The 17,266-nt window shown below is 44.2% G+C and overlaps 1 protein-coding gene across 3 annotated transcripts in view; it reads right to left on the bottom strand.

Annotated features, from left to right (window-relative positions):
* Nucleotides 1-12,371: 12,371 nt before the first annotated feature.
* The window catches only part of MXD1 (MAX dimerization protein 1), a 28,945-nt gene continuing 24,050 nt past the window's right edge, over nucleotides 12,372-17,266 (bottom strand). For 2 of the 3 annotated variants that reach the window (XM_053587137.1, XM_053587138.1), the window contains exon 6: nucleotides 12,372-17,167. In XM_053587137.1, coding sequence (XP_053443112.1) covers nucleotides 16,974-17,167 — 194 coding nt within the window. In that variant the 3' untranslated portion in view covers nucleotides 12,372-16,973. The remainder of the gene's footprint in view (nucleotides 17,168-17,266) is intronic. The other variant, XR_008379392.1, reaches the window with a different exon arrangement.

The following is a 17,266-nucleotide window of genomic DNA, read 5'->3' as shown; positions in this document are numbered from 1 at the left end:
TACATCATTGTGGACTCAGAGATTCTTATTGTATTCATGAGTTACACTCAGTTACTATTGGTCTTTATTTTGATGCTCACATTGTTTGAAATTTGGCCATGGGGGCCACTTCAAAGTAGCTCCTGTCTTCTTGGGACATGTCCCCATCATAACTGAAGTCCTTTATTTTCTGGCACAACAAGATGTTACAGGCTCATCTTGCCGTTTCCCTGCACCAGCCATGGGGATCAGCCTTTTCCTCCAGGAGCTCTGGTTCCTTTCACTGCCACCAGATATTCAGACACCAGGGCCTGAGTGTTAGGTGTGCTCCTTGCTACCGGGATATCTTTACTCCTTGGACCTCTCAGTGGTCAGAGCTAAGGGAAAAAGGTGTGGAAAATCTCTTTCTTCTTCTTCTTCTTCTTCTTCTTCTTATCATTATTATTATTGTTATTTTTGAGGCAGAGTCTCACTCTGCACCCAGGCTAGAGTGCTATGGCATCATAGCTCACAGCAACCTCAATCTCCTGGGCTCAGGTGATCCTCTTGTCTGAGCCTTCCCATTAGTTGGAACTATAGGTGCCTGCCATGACAGTTGGCTAGTTTTTCTAAATTTTTTTTTTTTTTTGAGACAGAGTCTCACTCAGTTGCTCTGGGGTTGAGTGCAGTGGTATCATAGCTCACAGCAACCTCAAACTCTTGGGCTCAAGTGATTCTCTTGCTTCAGCCTCCCAAGTAGCTCCCTCAATCTCCTGGGCTCAGGTGATCCAGCCATTGTGGGTGGATCCACCTACTAGTAGGCATCCACCTACTACAGCATCCACCACAATACCCAGCCATTTTTAGAGACTGTGTCTCGCTCTTGCTTAGGCTGGTCTCAAACCTATGAGCTCAGGCAATCCACATGCCTCGACCTCCCAGAGTGCTAAGATTATAGGCATGAGCCACCACACCTGGCCAATCTCTCTCTATTTCTATTTCTGTATCTATATTTATACAGGATGTCCATACAGTTTGCATGCAATTTAAAAATCGTACACTATTTTAAATTGCATACGAACTTAATGGATACCCTGTATATTAAAAGTGTGAGTTCTTAACTGATATTTACAATTCCAACCCCAAACTAGAGGGGTTTTTTTAACCTTCCCCTTTCCAGATTTGCAACTTCTTTCTCTAACAATGCTGGCTCCAGGTTACTTTTTCCTTAATTCTAGAACACCTAGAAAGTAGTTTCAGAATTGCTAACGCGTGCACCTATGAAAAACAAACCTAGAAACAACCAGTTACTCATATCACCTACTCAGCGCCAGCTGCAGGTGGTCCTTGGCAGCAAATGACAAAGATCCATGATGAAACTGAAGGCAGTTGTCTCAAGGAGAGCAAAGGCTTCCCAGGTGTGCGGAGCTTGCCTTGAGCACTGGTCTGGAGGTGACATTCTCTGAGGACAAGTTGTGTCCATCAGGAGGGCCACTGCAGTCAGAGACCAAAGGCCATGAGGACTTGTGGCGATGATGAGGGAAAGTCCAACTTCCATGGTTCAGGGAGGCAAGCTGGCCTGCTCACTGGGTCCTCAGCCACTGAGGAGACACTGAGGCAGCTGTCAGAGCTGGTGCCATTCCACATTCTGGGCCCATTAGTCACTAATCTTGTCCTCTGTTGCTAAGCAACTTTGGGTTATAGAGACAGCTTCCTGGTGGGGATGGAAGGAGGGCAAACTCTGGTCAGGCCACTGTGACCATCTACTCCACCCAGCTGTTGTTTTTCATTTAGAGCTAATACCTTAGTTCCCAAGTTTTTTTTTTTTTTTTTTTTGTGGTTTTTGGCCGGGGCTAGGTTTGAACCCGCCACCTCTGGCATATGGGACTGGGGCCCTACACCTTGAGCCACAGGCACCACCCAGTTTCCAAGTTTTGACTGCTCAGATATTGTGGCTCAGCATCCCCCAAGCCTAGTCAGCCATGCAATTCTCTAAGCCTGGCCTGTGGAAAATTCTCTAAGGCACATGTGGGATGCTTCTCTGAGCTCCTCTTAGTGCCCCTCCCTGCGCTGGGAAGGGTGTGTAGTGAGCCCTGCCCCTAGGGATGGATTTACAGCCTGGAGAGGGAGCCAGGCCGTAGTCAGGGGGCCATCTAGCTGAGTGGGGGTTGGAGGTCAGGTATGGCTCTGTAGAGGGGATCTTTAAGCTCAGTCCTGAACGATGAGTGTTTCCCAGGAAGATGTAGGGTAGAAGGAAGAAAGTAGGGAGGCAAAGACCAGCTGGAAGAATCAGGGGAAAATCATCAGCTAACAGGGTGACTGGAAGAGAAGGCAGAGGCCAGACCTATGGAGAGTCCCATGTGGCCTTTGTGGAAACTCCAGAAGACCAGGGAAACAAATGCCTCATTTCTTAAGCTCTAAGATATACTCAAATATCAAATAAATTTAATAATATATTTGGAAGAAACAAAACCCCCGAAACTTAAAGGCATCTGGTGATGGTATACCCTGATCTAAGAAGTAAAACATGGGTGTGTATGGGGAGGCGGACATGGGTCTTAAAATAGAGAACATGCCTGACTTCTCAAGTACCAACTCGATCCATGTGGCTACCTGGTGGGCAGTGATGTGAAAGATTCTGGGACTGTTCAGACACAATGGGAGATGCCACAATTGATTAGTAATGGCTGCCTGGGCGCAGTCTCTACCCCTGCCAAGCCCCTGATTTCTCTGCTGTGGACAGTTAGGGGTCTTTATCCTTAGGTAATGGGGTGCCAGGGCAGGGTTGTGGGTAGAGATGGGACATTGTGGCATCTGCATTTGTGATACTTCTCATTCTGCAGACTCACAGGTACTGAAGTGAGAAGTGCCATTTAAAAAAAAATGCTTTTTCATAAATAAGGTAATTAAGTCTAACTCTGACTCTCCATTCAACCATGGTGTTGAGAAAGCCCTACTCAGTCATTTTGGGGATTCTTTCTGCTCTGGATTGGGGAAAGGGCTCAGAAACTTGTGCAATAATACTGCATTGTCTGGGGAAGCCGCTGCAAGTCACGGCTGCCCAGTCACACTGTTCCTGTGAGACTCCGGCGTCTCTGTGCACACCGGAGCCTCAGGCCATGAGGTGGTACTGTTTTCTGTGCCAAGCACAGGGCACGAGGAGCCCCAGCCGCAGGCCCTACCTCCCCAGGGATACCCAGCAGCCACCCCTTCCCATGTTCTGCCTCTTCCTCTAGGGAAAACCCCTCAGGGGTCCCCAGGTGCCTGGTCTCCCCAGGACTGACCACCGCCCACCCTCTGTCAAGCCAGATATGCCCTCCTCATCTTGTCTAACTCCTCCTGAGACCACTCCGCCACTCCGCTTCCAGAGCCCTCGGACCCACGGGTGAAGGCAGGTATGAAAGATGGGGAGGAAAAGTATCTTGTCTTACAGGCAATGCTGGCTTTTGTCCCAGTAACATAAAAGAAGCTAAAAGGTCTGGCTACTTGCCTGAGCTGGAAGAATCAGGGGAAATCAAGGAGCCAAAACACACACTAATGTTTTCATGTCTCACCCCACTGTTCACTCCTGAAGCCTGCGGAGAAGAGGGCAGGCTGCCCAGCGGCGGGGACTCTGTGGCCTGGGTACAGGCTGGAGCACCGAGCCAGCCAGTGGGGAAAGTGAACCGGTTCCGGAGGTAACAAGGAAGGAAGAACCAACAGGACTTGGGGGCACTTGCTATGGAGGCCAGAAGGGGACAAATCCGAGGCAGCACTGGGAATGTCTGGAGGAATTTTTGGTTGTCAGGGGTTTGTCGGGGCGCCAGTGGCAGTGAGGGGGTAAAGGCCGAGGCTGCAAAACATCCTGCAGGGCGCCAAACAGCCCCACAGCAAAGAACTGCCCTGTCCTAAAGGAGGTAACTCGCGGGTTGCTGATTTGGCAGTTTCTCTGAAATTCTCACAGAACACCTACAAAGTTGGCTTTACCCCCATTTAGCAGATGAGGGATTGAAATGGAGAGGAGCTAATTTGTCCAGTCTTGCTCAAATGGTAAGTGGCTGAACTGAGAGTTCAAACCCGCCTGATTTGGGAATATTCAAATTGGTCAGCTGGAACAGTTTGGGCAAAGATTTGGTTAAAATGAATTTAGGTTGTTTTCATCTATTATAAATAGAGGAAAGCAAGACAAAGTGGGTGAAAATGAATTTGAGAAGCTGAAGTATCTAACAAATAGGCCTTGGTTAACTAAACAGTATGCAAAGTATTTGTGTAACTCGGAAAAATGTTAACTGTGGTCGGAAATATTCATTTTTTAAATCATTTTATGAAAATAAAACATTCACCAAAAAAAATCGCCAAACAAGTGAAGAAGACATAATTGACTGCAAATAAACTAGGAGGAAAAGTCCCCTAAAACCTCCCTAAAATTTCAAATCTTTTCTTTGATTATTAGTATTGCCTTATTAATTCTTTCATTGTTTAAATTCCTTTTAGTGTTTGTTTTTTTTTAATTTAAATTACAAAAGCAATGAGTGCCCATTACAGGAAAACCAGAAACTTAGGTCAATCAAAAAATAAATATTTAAAAAATGAATCTCCATAAAGAACCTTGTACTCGCTCACCCTCCTTGGGTCGATCAGGGCATATTTCTCCAGACTTTGCTCTAAGACACGTTTGCATGGATGCATTTTCCTGTCTTTTTTCTCTTTCACCCTCTCATTTTTCTTTCTTCTCTTTTAATAAAACTACAATAATATGAAACTTTTTATTTTGTAAACACCCATTATTTATTTGCCAATCCTCTAGTTTTGAAAATTTAGATTCTTGCAATCCTATTACTAGGCATCTACCCAGAAGAAAAAAAAAAGCATTTTTATCATAAGGACATTTGCACTAGATCGTTTATCACAGCTCAATTTACAATCACCAAAACGTGGAAACAACCTAAATGCCCACCAATCCAGGAATAGATTAACAAGCTGTGGTATATGTACACCATGGATTATTATTCAGCCGTTAAAAGACATGGTGATGTTATATCTTTTGTATTAGTTGGAACACATTCTTCTTAGTAAAGTATCACCAGAATGGAAAAGCAAGAATCCAGTGGACTCAATACTAATATGAAGCCAGCAGACAATCTAATAAATACCCTCATGGGAGAAAAACTCAGATCAATTCAAGGTGGGGGGGAGGGGAACAAGGGAGTTGGGAGGGGAGAGGAGGATGGGGTTGTACAGCACACTTCTTGGAGGCAGGACACAATTATAGAAGGGACTTTACCTAACAAATGCAATCAGTGTAACCTAATTATTATTATTATTATTATTTTTTTTTTTGAGACAGAGTCTCACTTTGTCACCCTCAGTAGAGTGCGGTGGCATCACAGCTCATGGCAACCTCAAACTCTTGGGCTTAAGCGATTCTCTTGCCTCAGCCTCCCAAGTAGCTGGGACTACAGTGCCCGCCACAACTCCCGGCTATTTTTTGTTGCAGTTGACATTGTTGTTTAGCTGACCTGGGCCGCCACCCATGGTGTATGTGGCTGGCACCACAACCACTGTGCTGTAGGCACCAAGCCTGTAACCTAATTCTTTATACCTTCAATGAACCCCAAACAATAAAAAAAAAAAAGAGAGAGAGAGAAGAAAATTTAGGTTATTTCCAACATGTGCTGTTACAAACCTCACAGTACGGTGAGGAAAAGAAATGTCCTGCAACTGCACAGTCGAGGCAAATCTCACAAACACGATGTTCAGGGAGAGAAGCCAGACACAAAACGTTTGCAGTATGATTTCATTTATATAACAGCCTAACACAAATGGGCAAAACTGAGCCACAAGGCCTAGCAATGCATACTCAGGAGGCAAAATGACAAAGGCAAGAAAGAACATGATCACACCCCAGCAGCAGGGTAACCACGTCCTTTAGGGTTAATAAGAGTGCTATGTCACAAAGGGCACCCGGGCCAGCCATGTCCGACTTCTTGACTTGTGGTGTTTTTGTGAGTGTTTACTTTACAATAATTCATTAAACAGCACTTGTACGTTTTATGTACGTTGATGTACATATGTAACATTTCATGATGAAATTTTTTTTTAATAAACAGAATTAGCTGACTAAAAAAAATAGCTAGAAATTTAAAATAGAGGGTAAAACTTAATATTCAGAAATTTAAGCAAAATATTCGAAAAGCCACAAATGGATGTTACTTTAACCTTCCAAGTTTTGAAAAATAATGTAGAATATACCTGTAGGCCAAGGTGTCCTTTGGGCTGAATTGTTTTCTTCTCATCTTTTTCCTGAGCAAATTGTTTTCTGTAGAATTACTTTTTAAAAAATTGTTTTTGTATTTGAGCAAGTCATTTAGATTCTCCTAAAGTCCAGAAATTTTTCATGACCCTCACTGTATTGTCCTATTGATGGCCCTTCCTGCAGTGACTTACATCCACTAATCCAACCTCGGTGGAGCCCCCAGTAATGTGTTAATAAAATACTAAAATTTGCAAGTGATCTACTTCTTAGAAATCTGTAACAGAGCATGTTCAAGGCTAGTCCTATAAAAACATTATTTTCATTCACTTGCAATCCAGTGAACTTTCTCAAGTTGAGGATAAAGAGTGGCATTCCTTCCAGGTCAGCGCTGCCCCTGCCTCTGGCCTCTGCGGAAACCCTAGAGGAACCCCAGCTCTTCTAGAGGAGTAGGGATTATTTTCATTCCTGAGGCAATTCCTTGGCAAATTTGTTTCCACTGTTAAAAAATCCCCATACTTGGGTGGTACCTGTGGCTCAAAGAAGTAAGGCGCCAGCCCATATACTGGAGGTGGCGGGTTCAGACCTGGCCCCGGTCAAAAACTGCAAAAAGAAAAAAATTCCCATACTCACCTTCTTTCTCCACACTCTTGACCCCAATAACCTCACTCTTACTTAGTCAACCTCTCTTTCATCTGCCTGCAAAAGAATAGACCAGGGCATTTTTTATTTTATGCAGACTGGGATCCTACATGACAATATCTTCCTTATTCTCTACTAAGGTGGATCTGAAGTGACTTCCAAAATGACATATATTAAAACAGGAAAATTTTTAAATAAAAATCAAGATTAGAGAAAAGTCTAGGGGGAAATTAGAACACAGATCTCACATAATCACACAATTACTAAAGATGCGGTCTGAATTTGGCTCTGAGCTTCCTGGCAGCCAAAGCAAGAAGAGAAAGGTGAGCCATTTCACGATTCACTATTTTCTTGAGGTAAACACACACCCATTCTTCTGGGAGGAGCAATGGGATTCCTACAATGAGTTCCAAAAGAATAGTTTTGCCTGATGATGAAGGATGTAAGTGTGGCAAAGAGAAAGCTTGGCCTCACCTAGGTCCTATTCTAATTATCTAGTTCCACTGATGCCTCTTCTGAGCTCCATGCTGTTCCATGCCTTGTGCTAGTCTGAACTTGACTGGTACCTTCTTCAAGCAAGGCTTTTAGCTGCAAAGTAGCAAAGAATTATCACAACCTTTGCAGTTAATTGGAGTTCATATTCTATGTGTGGAGTCATCATTGATTATCTGGCTACAGCTCTAGCTACTGTTGTTCTGAACTTGCTGTTGGAAAAGTACATGTGACTGCTGGAACGTAAGGCATCTTGCACTCTTCTGATGAGATAATTGCAAAATGCAGACATTTTAGCAAGGATCATTCTCTGTCTCTCTTCTCTCTCTGAGCCATTTCTACACTACCTGGGTTGTCTTAGAGGAGAGCCTCTGAGCTGCCCTGCAGGGCTGGTAGAGTTGTGGGGTTTTGACTTTGTGAACAGTGCTTAGTTGAAGTGCCACCTGGAAATGCTCTCCTCCCTGATTGCCAATGTCCACATTCTGTTCCTGAGTCACCCTCTCCTAGGCTCCTCCTTTCAGTTTAACCACTTCCTGCTTGCTGTTTGTTGTCTAAATAGCAGTCAGAATGACATATTTGAACACTTCCCCACCCTCTAACATACTTTCCCTTTCCAGGCTGATTCCCTTCCCAGGGTTGGAATTTTGTATTCTGAAGATCCAAGACCCATGCCTGCAGAGCTCGAGGCTTCTTTCCTTGCCTAGTAAAATGGTCGTAATAGCTCATGTGTACTGAATGCTTTCTGCTTGTCAGGCACTGGGACGAGCTCTTTGCACACTTTATCTTACTTAATCCCCCCAACAGCCCTGGGAAGTATGTACCATAATTAGCCTCAGTCTACAGATCAGGAAAATAGAGCTCAAGACTCTTGCCCTGGTCACCCAGAGTGTGGAGCGTGAAGCTGGCATTGCCCCTTAGATCCATCTGACCTGGGCCTGTGCAACTGAGCAAAACTCAGGACACCTTCTGGGTATCTAAGGGACACGGGCTTCTCACATTCCACTTGGCCAGCCCATTCCTTTCTGCTGGTCAGAATTAGCTCCACGGCTTCACAATGACAGCATTTTCTACCTTCTGGGGGATCAGAACATCAACAAGGCATTATAAGAGCTTGTTAGATGTCCTTGTTTTAACTAAATGAACTTCCCCTCACATGCTGGGTCTCTCATGCCTGTTGGGTCCTGTGTAGGGTTGGGGGATGCCTCCAAGAGTTACCCAGCCTGGCCATTGTCATAGCCAACAGGGTCGGCAGGGCCAGTGCCTTTCTCCCTTTCCTCTGTCCCTTGGGCCTTCCCCGGTCCTTTCTTTCCGGGCCCATGGGTTTCCTTGACGGCAGACATGTCTCTAACAGAGCTCCCTGCCTTGACTGTTATCCTCACCTCTATCTGCAGGTGAGGTCAAGAGCATCCGATAAAAGGCCCTCTCCTTTTCCTGCAGGGCCTCAGTGTGCCTCTCCACAGCTCCAGTCCCAGCTCTGACTTGGCCTTGGGTGCACACGTACCCTTTGCTCTGTGCCAGCTCTTGTCTTGGCCATCCCCTTAGATCAGATAGCCCAGCCGTCCCACTAAATTCTGAACCTATCTTGCCAGACATGCTGCCTTCACCCACAATGGAGGAGGCTCCCGGAAGCTCCAGCCAGTTAGAGCCTGCCCTTCTGTCTGCCTGAAAGGGGTTAGTCACTCTGTCCCAGAATAAAGCTGTTTTTTCCTCTGAGCATCTTGTTCACCCCTGGCCAGCAGTCATCAGCCTCCTCCTGTATCTCACCCAGTCTCCATGAGGATGCCCCAAGATGCAATGACCCTGACTTCTGCATGAAACAGAGTGGGCAGACAGCTGACCTCCACCCTATTCGGGCTGGGCCCTGAAGACTTTCTGTGGAGACTCTGCCTGTGGGACCTTCAGCCATTGGAAGCTGAATGTTCTTTGTTGATGGGAACAAGGCCTGCCTTCCATAGTCTGTGGCACAGAGCCTTGGTGTGTCCCTCCTCATCTAGGTCCTACTGACGCTAAGAGGTGGATCAAAGTGCACTAGATAATGGGGACCCCAAGCCTAAGTAGAAGGTGTGTGCAGTAAATCCTGGTTGGGCAAATGAGTGATGCCACAGGGCCCCAAACCAAAAAGATATAGTATAGAAAGGATGTCTTCTAAGGGCATGCTGACTTGCTGCCAACAGACCCCCAGAGGATCAGCAGTAGGGTGGCAGTGGGGGATTCTTCTTCACAAGAGGCACAGAGGGAAGTTTAAGATTATGGGACATTGGGTGGCACCTGTAGCTCAAGCAGCTAAGGCGCCAGCCACATATACCAAAGCTCGCGGGTTCGAATCAGCCTGGGCCTGCCAAACAACAATGACAACTACAACCAAAAAATAGCCAGGCGTTGTGGTGGGCGCCTGTAGTCCCAGCTACTTGGGAGGCTGAGGCAAGAGAATGGCTTAAGCCCAGGAGTTGGAGGTTGCTGTGAGCTGTGATGCCTCGGCACTCTACCCAGGGCGATAGCTTAAGGCTCTGTCTCAAAAATAAATAAATAAATAAAAATTATGGGAGGCAACAGCAGTAATAGTCTTGTGAGTTTCCCATTTTCTGCTTCACTCTCTGGAATCTAAGACCCCTCCATAGAAAACAGCCTTATTCAAAGACTTAAACAGGAAAAGATGCTATATATGGAAAACTGATGACAATGTAATATAACTCTTCTAAGAATCGAGGCAAGGGAGCGTGGGGCTTGAGTCACACTGCTGAGGTTCCTGGTCCCAGTCCTCACCAGCTCTGTAGACTTGGTGCAAAATGTCCCAGTTCCTCATCTATTAAAGGGGGATGGATAATGATAGTGGTCACCTCCTAGCATGAAGATTCACCAAGGCCCTACAGTAGGGCACCCGGCACTTAGTAAGCTTTCAGTCCATGCGAGCTGATATTATCACATGGCCCAAGCAGCATAACAAAAGACACTTTTTTATGGGGCTACTATGTATAAAGTCAGAAAACTTTGGAAATAAGATTTGTCATTGTGAGGGGGAGGCTATCTTTATGCGAAAGTTGTCTGTATAATTATCTACAGTTCAAAGCTTCCTCTCCTTAACCACAGTAAACAAGGTGCCCCTACTTTTTGGAGAAAGCAGATGATCCAGGCCACTTTTCCTAAGTGGAAATACCAGAAAGTTCCTTTTTCATTAGACCTGCAGAGTAAATGCCATTACAGGTACCTTCTAGGGCATCAGAAAAACCTTTCAAAAACTGTAAGTGGCTTTTAGAATAAAAAGTCACTAGTCACTGAGAAAGGTACCTTTTTCCTTCCCCTCGTCTCTAAACAAGCCCTCTCCCTGGGGAGTGGGAACAAAGGAGGATGTGCTGCACTCAGCCAGCACCCAGGTGAGGACTTGAGCTCACACTCACACTACAGAGGAAGCACCAAACCAAGAGGGCAGGACTTTTTGTGGGTTTCATTCATTGGTATGTCCTCACCTCTGAGACAGCCTGACACAAAGCAGGCCCTCAGTCCCTGTTTGCTTAATGAATAGGTAATCGTAAATTAACCACCGGGTAACACGTAAAAGACCTACATCCTAACCCAGGTGCCTCTCTCCTCTCAGTGAATGGCGCAACTTAGGAGTCTTTTCCCACGTGTGCCTGGTACACCTATGTCCCAGCTGGTCCCTGTCCTGAACACCTGGCTCATTGTGCGAGATGTTTTCTTTTCTGGCGATGTTTCCTCCCAGCAAACTCACTCTTCCTCCAGGGCCCAGTTCAAATGCACCAGCTCTGTGATTTTTCACTTTACAACTTTATTCCACAACAAACTGCTTTGCATTAAATTGTACTCGTATCTTTCCCACCAGACTATGGATTGGTCAAAAACAGGAAGGAAAGTCTTGGTGGTGGCTGCAACCCAAGCACTTGGCCTGCATCATTAGAGTCTTCCTGATGAAGGGCGAGTCAGCTGAGAGCGAGCAAATGAGTGGGCGAAATGTGCAGACAGGTGGACTCAGCAGGGGAGGGGATGGGACTGGGGCTAATTCTGATCAACAAATGGGCTCAACTGGAGTCACACAGTCTAAGTTCTAATTATAGAAGCTAAAGGCTGAAAACTTTTTGCTAGAGTATTTTTCATGAAATTAAGAGAAAAGGGGCCAGGTGCTGTGGCTCATGCTTATAATCCTAGCACTCTGGGAGTCCAAAGTGGGTGGAGCTCAAGAGTTTGAGACCAGCCTGAGCAAGAGCAAGACCCCCCTAAAAATAGAAAAACTAGCCAGGCATTGTGGTGGTGCCTGTAGTCTCAGCTACTCAGGAAGCTGAGGCAAGAGGATCACGTGAGCCCAAGAGTTTGAGGTTGCTGTGAGCTAAGGCCCCATGGCACTCTACCCAGGGCAACAGAGTAAGATGCTGCCTTGAAAAAAAAAAATGGCCAGGTGCAGTATCTCACGCCTTAATTCTAGCACTCTTGGAGGCCAAGACAGGAGGATTGTTTGAAGCCAAGAGTTCAAGACCAGTTGGAGCAAGAATAAGATCCTGTGTCTACTAAAAACAGAAAAATTAGGGTAGCGCCTGTGGCTCAGTGGGTAGGGCACCGGCCCCATATACCAAGGGTGGTGGGTTTGAACCTGGCCCTAGCCAAACTGCAACAAAAAAATAGCTGGGCGTTGTGGTGGGCACCTGTAGTCCCAGCTACTCAGGAGGAAAGAGAATCACCTAAGCTCAGGAGCTGGAGATTGCTGTGAGCTGTGATGTCACTGCACTCTACTGAGGACAATAAAGTGAGACTCTGTCTCAAAAAAAAAACAACACCAAAAAACAGAAAAATTAGCTGGGCGTGGTCCATGACTGCAGTCCCAGCTCCTCAGGATGCTAAGACAGGAGGATCACTTGTGCCCACGATTTGAGTTTGCAGTGAGCTATGATGGATGACACCACTGCATTCTAGCTCAGGTGACAGGGCAAGACTCTGTATCAAAAAAGAAAAAAAAAAGAAAAAAAACTATTTTATTAACTTAGTCCTGTAAGAAAAACCACAAAAGGTAAACAGGGTATAAACATCATGAAGACCAAAATTTCTTTAATAATGAAATAATTTATTATTTGTTAACAGTTGAACAATACAGAAGTTTACATATACACAGCAAAGATTCTCTAAAACATATAGTAGTTTCTAAAAATGCATGTGCTAACTGTAGAAAAAGCACCATTTTCTATGGTCTTGACACAGGATTTACATTGGCATCATTATTTACATAAAGAAATAGACATCTGGAAACAGAATTTCACACTCTTTCATCTGCTGCTCCCCTGTTTAGGCTGTGTTTGCCATTAGGAAGATGGCCCCCCAAACTGATGGCTAACAGCAACGTTCCAAGAGCACCAATTCTAGGGACAAGCGGTAAAGGCAAGTTTGGTTGTCAGGTGAAAGCTAAAATGAAGAATTACCCCTCGGCTCACTGCCACCCCAAGACAGAATAAGAAATCAAAATCTAAAACCTGGATAAATCTCAGAATTGGTTGTGTTACTGATTCTCATTTTATGATTTTGAGAGAAGACAAAGATACTCCATTTCTTCAGCCATTCAATAGCTGAATCTAGCAGTGCCAATTATTTCTTCTTTCAGAATACAAGAAAATCATCCATGTAATAAATATTGATAATGAAAGAATCATGATCAATCACATCTTGCACCCCACCCCTTAACCCAGTATCTTTGAAAACAAAACTTCCTACAGTTTACAGCGGTCTGATCATGTAGAATAAGAAAAACCATCTCATCTTTGAGTTGTCTTCTCTCAGGAAGCATCTTAAAATCAGGAGTAGCCAGCTACCTAAACATGCTGCATCAGTCAGACATAGAAAAACAATAGATTGACATGCAGGAAATTGCCTTTAGCCTTTTATGGTGGGGTGTTCAACACACAGGGAAGGTAAAGAGGGACAGACAAAGAAACTTGGGGAAATAAGAAACAGAAAAGACCAAGATTTGGGGAAGTAAATAGATTAGAAAGCACAAAGACAGTGGTATTCTTGCCTATACAGTATGGTATAAAAGCCTTAATAATGTGTGTGTGTGTACATATGTACTTGTGTACATATATACACGCGCGCACACACACACATATATTTATATACACTTTTCAAAAATAAGTTCTCTCTTTGAAGGATGGAGAAGAGGCAAGAAGAAAAAAGTCCACAAAAATCCATTATCAAGCCCCAAGATATTGCCAGATGATTATTTTGAGCATCACAATACTACCTAGTTTACACTTTTTTCTCACACCCCAGGATTTGCTCTTGGCCGCTTTAGGGGTGGGGATAGAGACCTGGAGGAAACACAGTTAAGGACCCTTTGTTTTTTGTTTTGGAAAAAGTAGAGGTTAAATGAAAATGCCCACCTCAAAACAAAACACAAAACAAAAAGGACTCAAGCTCCGATGGCAGGATAGGGCCTGCTTAATGCTCAATTCTGAATCAACACATATTATTTTCCCTTTGGGTTAAGAGGGAGAATCTAGGTCCAGATAACAAATGTGATGCTCTTTGAATCACTAACCTAGCATTAGCTCTTGACTAGAGAAAGGAGCCAGCAGTTGCTCAGCACCTTAAAGAATTCAAGATCTCTGCTTAGCAAAAAACCCCCAAATAAAACACCCTGGGTGCTTGGCTCACCGTTCAAAGCCAACAAGGGGTGGAAAGCTGTGTTTTCAGGGATGTTAACAGAAGCACACATATATATTTTCTCAATGCATGAAATTAAACTGGGACTACCTGCTCTTATTTTCCCACTTGCATTATGACGGTATCAATAAGAGTGCAGTTTAGATTTCTTTTTAGCTTTTTAAAATCAACTTTCACATAAAAATATTCATGTGCCTATATTTATACACATCTATATTTACGTACAATTGTCAAAGTCTTAAAGGCTGGGGTTTATATGTTTTCCCATCCCCTCCCCCCAACAACCCTTATAGAAAGGTTTTCATTTTGCTTAAAAAGACAAAACAACCACAAAGACCCTATAGCTCTTAGCAGTCACGCTGGTGGATCAGTGAATGAGAGAGGACAGATTGGCGAATCAGGGCTGCCGATCAGCCACATGAGGAAGGGGATTAGCTGCCTTGGGCTGAGTTTGCTGGTCCTGAAGGTTACAGTTTTGGTTAGAAAGAAGCCTGTCTAGCATGCTGACTTGGTCTACCTCCAGCTCTGAAAGTCATGTCTAACCCTGGTGTCAGTTTATCACAAGTGCATTAAAAATATAGAGATCTATCAAGTTCCACATTTATATGCTATCAAATTGAAAAGGACCAGACAAACAGTGCAAAGGTCAAATAATTACTGTTTTATATTGGGACAGTACATCTCAAATTTCAACCAAAAGACAAAAATGCAGTTTAACTCAAAGGCACAACAATTAAAACACAGAAAATAACAGCATCTCTCAGATGCCTTATATCCAAATTAAAGAAGTACACACATTTTGTTCCCTTCCCACCCCCAATGCAAGCCCACAAGCTTTTTCCAAAGTCTTGAGTTTTTGATGCCATCCAGCATCGTGGACTTGTGAGGCGCTTGGATGTAGCAATGAAATAAAATGCTTGAGAGGTCTAGCGAATGGCATTCAAAAGGGACCTCAAAGTGCAGATACATCTTTTTCAAACATGTTACAGGCTGAGCTGGCTCTTTGAACACTATCACTTTGCTTAAATTCAGGAAGCAGGCTTTAAAAATGCAAAAGGCATACAAATTGTATTTCAGTGCAAATCTTCAGCTGGTTATCGGAAAAGATTCCAACAATTAAAAAAAAAAATCCTTTGCGTCACCTGCCCCTCCCCACCCCAAAGTTGAAATGAAGAAAACAACAGAACAAAACAAAAACAGAAGAATTACAGATGACTTTGGAATCATTTTGGAATCCACTACTTCCAATGAAAACATTTTTAATACATTGAAGAATCATTAAAAAAAAAACCCGCAAAAGTAATCTTGCTTTGTTGAGATTGCTCTTCATGTGTAGGACGAGCTCCCGTGTAGAGTGCGTTTGAACTTTGACGTTAGCTGTGTGCAAGGTGCAGGCGCTGGGGTGAGCTGCGAGGCTGTGGTATGCTAGTGACCACAGGCCAACAGAGGAGCGGGGTGGCTGCCCGCTGCCGAGTCAGCCATTGAGCCCTTAGGTCGCAGTGCATCTGTGGATTTTAGGAATGTTCTCATCACTTTGTGACACACTCTGCTTCAGCATCACAGGTTTAACAAATGGTTCGAATTCAATGAAAAAGATTCGCCAGAGGCTGAAAACATCAAGACCTCAAAAATATGAATGCAAAAATATTGAGGGGAATGAACCAATTTTGTAGATACCTACATACAAAGTTTCTAGAACATCTATAAAAGCACAAAGTCATAAGAATTTATTTTCCATTACATTAGTTTATATAAAATGAATAAATAGTATTTATAGATTTCATGTGTCTTATGTACATATACATGTGCTCTGTTTTAGCTTAAATAAAAATGCTACAAAGTGGGAGACCACTTAAGGGAAAAATAAGAACTAAAAAGAAGAATCAGCCTTTTTAACTATCAACCCAAAAATCTCCATAAAGAAGTTTCTGGGTGTGTCCAAAAATAATCACTAAGGAGAGGAATTCTAGTAACACTGTACCATCCCCTCCTGTTCACCTGCAACAGAGAGAGTAGAAATGTGGACTTTTTCTTTCACTGATGATGGCCACTAGCTCAGCTAGTGCCAAAGCTCAGTTATTGCTGAAAGTTAAATAGGAAAATAGATTAGAATTGGACCAAATGTCACTTATTTGGAAAAAAAAAAAAAAAGAGGCATAATCACTTTGTGTTAAGTGGGAAATGGAGATCTCATTTATCTCTGAGGTAGGAAAAAAAAATGTTCCAGAGACAAGTAGCATTAACAAACTTTGAGGGGAAAATGTGCCTCGAGATAGCGGTACACAGCAAGGTCCCAAGAATATCACACAAAAATAGATTGTACCATTTTGTTTGTGAGGACAAACAATTGGAACTTTTGTAAGCTGTGCAACCCCCAAAGACATGCTCGCTATCATGGTGTCCATTTTAAAGTGAGAAATACTGCTCCCGTCCACATGGGCTGTGTGGGAAGGGTGTGTTTTCTAGAGGTATTCCTGACTTCCTCACGGGGGGGTGAGGTCCATGGTTAAGTGCTCTTAAATGCCGCTTTCAAAGCTTACTTTGGAGTTCTGAGATCAGGATCTCAATTTTAGAAGTTTGTTTCCTTCAGTTTCCTAAGCACAAGACACACTTGGACATTCCTCCTAGGCAAGTAACATGGTAAGCCAGAAAACGGTAAGAAAGGTCTGGTGGAGGACAGAGGGCGGTATAGAAGAGGGAACTGCTGAGATGGGAAAATCGCGTATTCGGCCTAAGAATCCTTGGGTCCTTCAAATTGATTGGAATGTACAGTCTCTCAGAGACGAATTTTTATGGAGAGAAAGAGAGAAGCTAGTGGATGTAATCAGAAACCCATACTCCTAAGCACTTCCTTGGGAACGGTTACAAAGGTGATTTTGGTAAAGGTGGTACACTGGAGTCTACGTGCAAGGGCGTGGCGGGCAGGTCCAATACACTACCTAATCAGATCCGACAGGGAGACCTTCCGGGAGGAGCTGCAGCCACCACGCTCTCAGAGGCTGAGACACGCCTTGCGACTGTCTTGCAGCTTTATCCTCTTGATGCTGGCACTGGAGTAGCCCTCGTCACTGCCGAGGCTCTGCATGCTGCCTCGCTCATCAGAATCGCTCACGCTGCTGCTGCTCCAGTCCAGGTCCCCAGCGAGATAGTCTGTGCTCTCCACGTCAACATCAACATCGATTTCTTCTGCAGGAGGACCAGAGACACAGACATTGATGGAGACATTCCACAGAAGACCCAGGCTGAAAATCAAACTGACCCCAGTGAAACCCTTCTGTGGTCATC

The sequence above is a fragment of the Nycticebus coucang genome, chromosome 4 (genome assembly GCF_027406575.1).
Source record: "Nycticebus coucang isolate mNycCou1 chromosome 4, mNycCou1.pri, whole genome shotgun sequence".
NCBI classification, from domain to species: Eukaryota; Metazoa; Chordata; class Mammalia; order Primates; family Lorisidae; genus Nycticebus; species Nycticebus coucang.
This window is presented reverse-complemented; position numbering and strand designations above follow the sequence as displayed.